General features: G+C 46.3%; 1 protein-coding gene across 1 annotated transcript in view; it reads left to right on the top strand.

Moving 5' to 3' along the window:
• The first annotated feature begins 271 nt into the window (after positions 1–271).
• ngfrb (nerve growth factor receptor b) overlaps positions 272–8420 on the top strand; it is a 34272-nt gene continuing 26123 nt past the window's right edge. The window contains exon 1 of the mRNA XM_010780534.1: positions 272–580. Coding sequence (XP_010778836.1) covers positions 527–580 — 54 coding nt within the window. The 5' untranslated portion in view covers positions 272–526. The remainder of the gene's footprint in view (positions 581–8420) is intronic.

Here is an 8420-nt window from a genome sequence, read left to right on the forward strand (position 1 = left end):
GCACTTGAAATGTTTTGGCTCTATGAAACCTGATGTACTTATATGATTCTGCTTTCTTCAAGTTTGTATCTTCTTGGTCGAATGCACTTATTGTAAGTCGCTTTGGATAAAAGCGTCAGCTATGCAATGTAAGTGTGTGTGTGTGTGTGTGTGTGTGTGTGTGTGTGTGTGTGTGTGTGTGTGTGTGTGTGTGTGTGTGTGCAGTGGGCGTGGAGAGAGAGATGGCTCCTTCCCTGAAGCCTTTGAGCTGAGCGTCATATGAGCCCAGTTGGAGAGAAGCGCACCGATCATCCAATGGGTCAATCTCAGCGAGTGTATCCCCAGTCTGGACCCTGTGAGCGGCTCTGACAGATTTCTCCGCAGCGACACACACTTGGCAGCGTGTAGTCACCTGGAGAGTTTCTTTTTTTCTTCTTCCTAGAAGTCAACTCGAGAGAAAAAGCGCAGCAGCGATGACAGCCGAGTTTATTTCACGTGGAAGTGACTGAGACCCGCATCGTTTTATCCGATTGACTTTTCTGTGAGGATGCAAAGGAGAAACAGGATGAAGTCCGTTTTTATAGCTTTGTTACTCGGCGTGGTGAGTACAAAGTTTGTTTAAATTTCGACCGTAAACTTAACGCCTGCGCAACTCAACACATTAAACACGTGTAGTTGTTTATTTTATTAACTCTCTTTTTCCTCCGTCCAGTCTTCAGCCTTATCACGTTTTGACAGGGAATCCCCCGGAAAATCTCTGTAAAGTTAGAATTTCCCCTGCAACAAAGTGAGATTTAGCCTACTTCGTGACAGCTTACATTTCACTAGTTTGATCTTTACTTGTAAAAATGTCTTTAGCAGATATTTTATCCCTGGAAACGATAAACTCCTTTCCGTTGCACCTGTCCTGAATGTCTCATGTAATGCAGAGCGGATGTATGCCACAGCCATTCAGGTTGATACTCTATAGCTCCAGTTGCTGGATCTCTATAGTTCCACCCTTCTCAGTTACATGTGGCCCTTCAGACAGCAGGACAATAACACTGCCACAGTGGCCCCATGCGCAGTAGGAGCTGGCCAATAAACCACGTGTTAACTGATGAGGATGATTTACTGTAATTTCCTTGTCAAAGCAGGAATCAAGAAATCTTGAGAGGATGTAGGAAGATCTGGGGATTTTATCCTCTCCCTACTTTCCCCCAGGCCAAGCAGGCTCAGGAAGGAAATATATTTTCAAGTATGTTTTCTATCTGACAGGACATAGCTCGCCAGGGTCCTGTTTAAAGAACAGGCTGCACCACTGATACATGACAGCTGCCCTCACTGATGGCTATGCATCCTCTGCTGGCTCAGCACATGCAATATTGATACAGCCCAAAACAACCCCCTCTTACTCTTCCTCTCCTCCTTTCACTCTCTCATCTTCCTCTCTGTCTGTTTGCTCTTCATCTTCATAACAGCTGTTGATTCAGCATTGTTTGGGATGGCATTAGCTGTAATGTCATTGCCAGAGTTGGAAGATGTACTCAGATATTGTACTTACATTAAAGTAGAAGTACCACAGTGTGGGAATACTATGTTACAAGTAAACACCCTGCATTGCAAATGTTAATCAAGCAAAAGTAAGAGAGTATTAGCATCAAAATATACTCAAAGTTGGTCCATTTTTTATAATATATACAATATGTTTTGTTGTTATTATAATTATGAATGCATTACTGTGATGTCAAAGCTGGTAAAGGTGCGGCTAGTTTGAATGACTTTGTATACTGCATGGTAGCTTGTGAATTTACTCTAGGTGTAGTTGTATTGTTATTTAAGTGTTTATTATATTTCATATCATTAATCCAAATCTGCAATGTTACTAAAAGGTATTAAATAAATGTAGTACAAGTACACACTTTACCTCTGAATAGTAGTGGAGTAGAAGTACAAAGTCTCTCAAAATTGTACTGAAGTACAGTACATGAGTAAATCTACTTTCCACCACTGGTCATTGCCCATGTTCATCAGGATCAATGGCTGGATCTAAATAAGGCCCATCATGAAGGAAGGCTATAGAGGAACTCTAATGGTCTAACGAGTGCTGACAGCTGAGGTCCAGAGGTTAAGTGCCTCCAACAGAGAATTGACTGCAGCATTAGTAAGATGGGTTGCTCTAGAGATATGTGTCCAGATGCTCCTGCGCATGCTTCAGTACACGATTGTTGATGTGCATTTGCTTTCTTTCAGCTGCAGGGAGTTGGGCTAACAAAAGTTGAAATCCCAAACTTCCCTCTCGTAACCAATTACAGGAAACTCGCAAGTCGAGCTCAAACTTGCTAAGTGCATCATTCTCTTTCATTCCACCAGCTATTTGCTCAAGTTACATTACCCTCTAATTCATCTGTATGCACAATTTAGCAGTCATTAGTGATGCACTTTAATCTGAGTTTTCTACATTTGAGGCGCTTTGGAGTTGCACCCACACCCGGAGCTAGAATATAGGTAAAAGAAAGACTAAGTAGAAGCCAAGCTCCGGGTTTTTGGAGTTGTTTCAAAAGTGTCAGTCGTTTTGGAGCAGGTTTGTTCACATGAAAGGCTGTTTATGCATTTTCGCAAACCTATGCGTGCCGATGGGTGTGTACAATATACAAGGGGGCAGTGCAGGGGAAGCGTGTTTGATGACAGATTTGATCCATCTCTAATTGAATGCTTGTTGTATAAGCTGTGTGTGGTAGGGAGCGATAAAAAAGGGACAGGTGAGAGGGAATACAGATAAATCAAATTAGTTTATTTAATGCAATGTAAGCGTAAAATCTCAAGTGAAAACTTGACAAGAAAATATATTTCTGAAAAGCATTTTTGTGTTTATTTAGTGAAATGTATTCAGAATTATTCATTTAATTCAAATCAAAGCATACAATCACCAATAGTAGAGCAACTGCAGGGGGAAAACAATGTTTTTGTGTCCGCAGAGGTTCTTTTTTTTTTGTAAAATCCGGATCGTTTCAGGAAATGTTACAATAATATCAGGCTTGTCTCACGAAATGTTAAAAGTCGCCCCCACAAAGATTAACACACATCTTTCGAACACGCACGTCGTAGTTAACTGAATATCGGAGAGTTGAAGGTGAATGGGTCGTGACATCATCAAGGGCAAGAGGGAAACGTGTGTGCACAAAGACACACACACACACACACACACACACACACACACACACACACACACAAACACACACATTATCTGCCAGCTGACTCACAAGTGCCTGAGGGGACACTTGATGTTTTTTTAGAGCTCGTCTCTGTCAGCAACATTCCACACACACCTGAGCCCTGACGATTTATGCCGAGCGTACCGCCTTCAGCCTTCTCCCAGTACGCGCGCGCGCGCGCGCACACACACACACACACACACACACACACACACACACACACACACCCTTAAATGAACTAACCGGTCTGCCAAAAATAATCATTCAACATATAGGCCATATATTATCTCAATGACACTTTACATCAAGATATAGCTTGTTCTCTGGTAACTCAGTAAGACATTGTTTGTATTAAATAAAAACATGGTCACCATGGTAATGCCTTTTTCCAACACTCCTCTGAGTTATAAACTTCACAAATAAAGTATTGACACAGTTTAAGGACTTTATTGCAATACGAATGCAGTTTCTAAGGGAAATTACAGAAAATAAGCCTAGTCTATGTCTTGATAGAAATGATTTAAACAACAAATATATACAGTATGCAGGACATTTGTATTGATTATATATCCATATTTCTCAGACCTACCTCAAATTGTCATTATTAGTGCACGGCTCAATCTTACAGAAGGCAAAATGATCTGGAAACCATTAAATCTATCAAAGAGAAAAATGATTCACATGAGGAAACTGCACTATACTTTGAAGTCCCACATCAGCTATTACAGATCTTAAATCAAAAACAATGATCTGCGTCTTATCTGTCAACAAGTCAGCGAGTTGCTGCCAACAGGATAACAAGATAACCTCATAAATAAAAATAATCTCTCCTCAGGTATCTGGATTTAATTAAAGACAGGCTTCTGCTGGCCGGGTGTCAGAGGGCAAGCCTCTACTCTACTTTATCAAAGTTTGCAGAAACTAAAAGGACCCAGTGGGAGAAAGAAAAAAAGTAGGATAAAATGCATAAGGTCGCACAAAAAAAAGACTTCTGGAAACATCCAGGCCCTGATGTGAAATGTGAGCGTGTACTCTCATGCAAATGTAGCAGCACGCATAAACATCTTCCACCTGACATCAGGAAAGATAAAGCACTCAACAGGTTATTGTTTGAAGAATGCAGAGAACACACAACCCATCATTAACTGTGTGTGTGATTTTTTTAACTTTTAAAACTGTTCCTGGGAATTTAGTCCATCCATCCATCCATCCATCCATCCATCCATCTTCTCCCGCTTATCCGTGGTCGGGTCGCGGGGGTAGCAGTTCCAGCAGAGAGCCCCAAACTTTATTTTCCCTGGCCACATCAACCAGCTCTGACTGGGGGATCCCAAGGCGCTCCCAGGCCAGCGAAGAGATATACTCCCTCCACCTTGTCCTAGGTCTACCCCTTGGTCTCTTCCCAGCTGGACGTGCCTGGAACACCTCCCTAGGGAGGCGCCCAGGTGGCATCCTTACTAGGTGCCCGAACCACCTCAACTGGCTCCTTTCGACGCGAAGGAGGAGCGGTTCAACTCCGAGTCCCTCCCGGATGACTGAACTTCACACCTTATCCCTAAGGGAGACACCAGCCACCCTGCGGAGAAAACCCATCTCGGCCGCTTGTATCCGCGATCTCGTTCTTTCGGTCATCACCCATCCTTCATGACCATAGGTGAGGGTAGGAACGAAAATGGCGCGGTAGACAGAGAGCTTTGCCTTCTGGCTCAGCTCCCTTTTCGTCACAACGGTGCGGTAAAGCGACTGCAGTACCGCTCCCGCTGCTCCGATTCTCCGACCCATCTCACGCTCCATTGTTCCCTCACTCGAGAACAAGACCCCGAGATACTTGAACTCCTTCACTTGGGGTAAGGACTCATTCCCTACTTGGAGTGGACAGTCCATCGGTTTCCTGCTGAGAACCATGGCCTCAGATTTGGAGGTGCTGATCCTCATCACAGCCGCTTCACACTCGGTTGCGAACCGATCCAGTGAGTGCTGAAGGTCGGAGACCGATGAAGCCATCAGAACCACATCATCTGCAAAAAGCAGTGGTGCAATCCTTAGTCCACCGAACTGCAGACCCCCTCCCCCACGACTACGCCTCGAAATCCGATCCATGTATATTACAAACAGGATTGGTGACAAAGCGCAGCCCTGGCGGAGGCCAACCCTCACCTGAAATGGGTCCGACTTACTGCCGAGGACCCGGACACAGCTCTCGCTTTGGGAGTACAGAGATTGGATGGCCCTGAGTAGAGACCCCCTCACCCCATACTCCCACAGCACCTCCCACAGTGACTCCCTGGGAACCCGGTCATACGCCTTCTCCAAGTCTACAAAACACATGTAGACTGGATAGCGTACTCCCAGGCCCCCTCCAGGATCCTTGCGAGAGTAAAAAGCTGATCCGTCGTTCCACGACCAGGACGGAATCCGCATTGTTCCTCCTCAATCTGAGGTTCGACAATCGGCCTGACCCTCCTTTCGAGTACCTTAGAGTAAACTTTCCCGGGGAGGCTGAGTAGTGTGATGCCTCTGTAATTGGCACACACCCTCTGATCCCCCTTTTTAAAAAGGGGAACCACCACCCCGGTCTGCCACTCCTTCGGTACTGTTTCCGACTTCCACGCAACGTTGATGAGACGTGTCAACCATGACAGTCCCTCAACACCCAGAGCCTTCAGCATTTCTGGGCGGATCTCATCCACCCCCGGGGCTTTGCCACTGTGAAGTTGTTTGACGACCTCAGTGACCTCCCCCCGGGAGATTGGTGTCGATCCCCCGTCATACTCCAGCTCTGCCTCTAACATAGAGGGCGGAGTTGTCGGGTTCAGGAGTTCCTCAAAGTGTCCTTCCAACGCCCTAACACTCCATCAGTTGAGGTCAACAACGTCCCATCCTTACTGTACACAGCTTGGATGGTTCCCTGCTTCCCCCTCCTGAGGTGTCGGACAGTTTTCCAGAACAACTTTGGTGCCGCCCGAAAGTCCTTTTCCATGTCTTCTCCGAACTTCTCCCACACCCGCTGCTTTGCCTCGGCCACGGCTGAGGCTGCTGCCCTTCGGGCCTGTCGGTACCTTGCACTGCTCGGGAGTCCCCCGGGATAACAAATCCCTGAAGGCCTCCTTCTTCAGTCGGACGGCTTCCCTGACCACCGGTGTCCACCAGGAGGTTCGAGGGTTACCGCCCCTTGAGGCACCTAGGACCTTGAGACCACAGCTCCCCGCCGCGGCTTCGGCAATAGAGGCTTTGAACACCGACCACTCTGGTTCAATGTCCCCAACCTCCACAGGAATGCCCGAAAAGCTCCGCCGGAGGTGTGAGTTGAAGGCCTCCTGAACTTGGGCCTCCTCCAGACGTTCCCAGTTCACCCGAACTACACGTTTGGGCTTACCAGGTCTATCCAGAGGCTTCCCCCGCCACTCGACCCAACTCACCACCAGATGGTGATCAGTTGACAACTCCGCCCCTCTCTTTACCCGAGTGTCCAAAACATACGGCCTCAGGTCCGATGATACGATAACGAAATCGATCATGGACCTTCTGCCTAGGGTACTTACTTACCACGTACACTTATGAGCATCCTTATGTTCGAACATGGTGTTTGTTATGGCCAATCCATGACTAGCACAGAAGTCCAGTAACAAACCACCACTCCGGTTCAGATCAGGGGGGCCGTTCCTCCCAATCACTCCCCTCCAAGTGTCTCCATCATTGCCCACATGTGCGTTGAAGTCTCCCAGCAAGATTAAAGAGTCCCCTTCAGGAGCCCCATACAGGACTCTTTCCAGGGTCTCCAAGAAGGCCGTATACTCTGAACTGCTGTTGGTGCATAAGCACACACAACAGTCAGAGTTTTCCCATCACCGTATAATAGCATGGGCCCTTTCTCACTTCTCTTATTGTTCCATACCCTCGCTCCTCGTCTCAAAGTCTGCACCGGAGTTGATTTGTCTGCGCCAATCCAGAAGTAGCGTCCCATGCCTTATTTTTGTCCGGAGGAAGCGAGGAGCGATAATGGAGGAGTTATAATCGAGGAACCACCAGACCATCCTCCGATGACATCCTCAGACACTCGGCCCCGCCCCCAGACTGTGTATCAGCGACGGCAGTCAGGGGAGGCCGAGGCCTCACCTGTCATACCTCCACTATCACTGACACCCTTCTGGCAGCGCACCCGAATCGCTGTTTACTAAAGTGGTCGGCACGGACAGCAGAAGTGGGGAGTGTATGCCCACGTCGCTTTTTCGGGCTGTGCCGGCAAATTTGAGCAAGCCGCCACCAGACGGTCGCGACGAGTAGTGCCGGCAGGGCGAGCTCTGCCCTCCTCGTAGTCCACAGTAACCTTGCTGGCGTGGGCACTTATTTTGTGAGCGAGACTCAAAGCCAGTAACTCTGGTGTGAGTTGAGGCACAGATGAGCTCTGCTCACCTCAGATGTTGTCACACCACAGAAACTGTCTGGAAAAGTGGCAGAAGCGCATGCCTGTTACACATCCTCACTGAAGTCACCATGTAAATATGTAGATCCCTTTATTAAATTTATACTCGTCTATTGTCTCTAAATAGTTATTTCACGTATATATGAATATTTAGACTCGGTGGTCTCATCATATAACGGAAATGAAAAAAGCAGCAGGAGAGGCGCATAAACCTCTGCCGCTTGAGCCCACAGGTCTGTTGATACTGTTATTATAACTCGCAGGACGGGAGACCATACACAACAGTCTAGACAGTTTATGAAAACTACAGTAAGACCATGTGAGTTGACCATTTATCCATTTTTACCTGAATATAGTTGTTAGTCCAGTAAGGTGACCCTGGACTTTATCTTCATAGTCAAGCTGTTTTATACCACATACTTGTATGCATAGAATGGGATCTTACATGGAAAGAACAATCCAATATTTAGATTTTGGGTATCCTTTTGTTGAACGGTCTGTTTAAAATGAATCGAAGCATCAGACCTAAAAAAGCTTTTTTGAAAATAACCGAATATTTTGATTAAGGTCAAAATATAATATTTGTTAAATCTGATCTGAAAGAGTCAGTGCCTCAACCAGCCTGGAAGCTCACCCGCAAGTTCCACTGCTGTGTATCGCTCACTGATTTGGACGATGCAGTGTAATGCACTGATGTGATGCTTCTTGACATGAGAGCAGTTTCCCAGCGAGTGAAGAAAATACATGAACTCACGGGGAGTCACTCCTCAGTTTATACTGTCTTTTTTAAATGTATCATTTAGTTACAATATTGATATATCTGA

This window comes from Notothenia coriiceps, unplaced genomic scaffold (genome assembly GCF_000735185.1).
Source record: "Notothenia coriiceps isolate Sejong01 unplaced genomic scaffold, NC01 NC01_scaffold00022018, whole genome shotgun sequence".
NCBI lineage: Eukaryota > Metazoa > Chordata > Actinopteri > Perciformes > Nototheniidae > Notothenia > Notothenia coriiceps.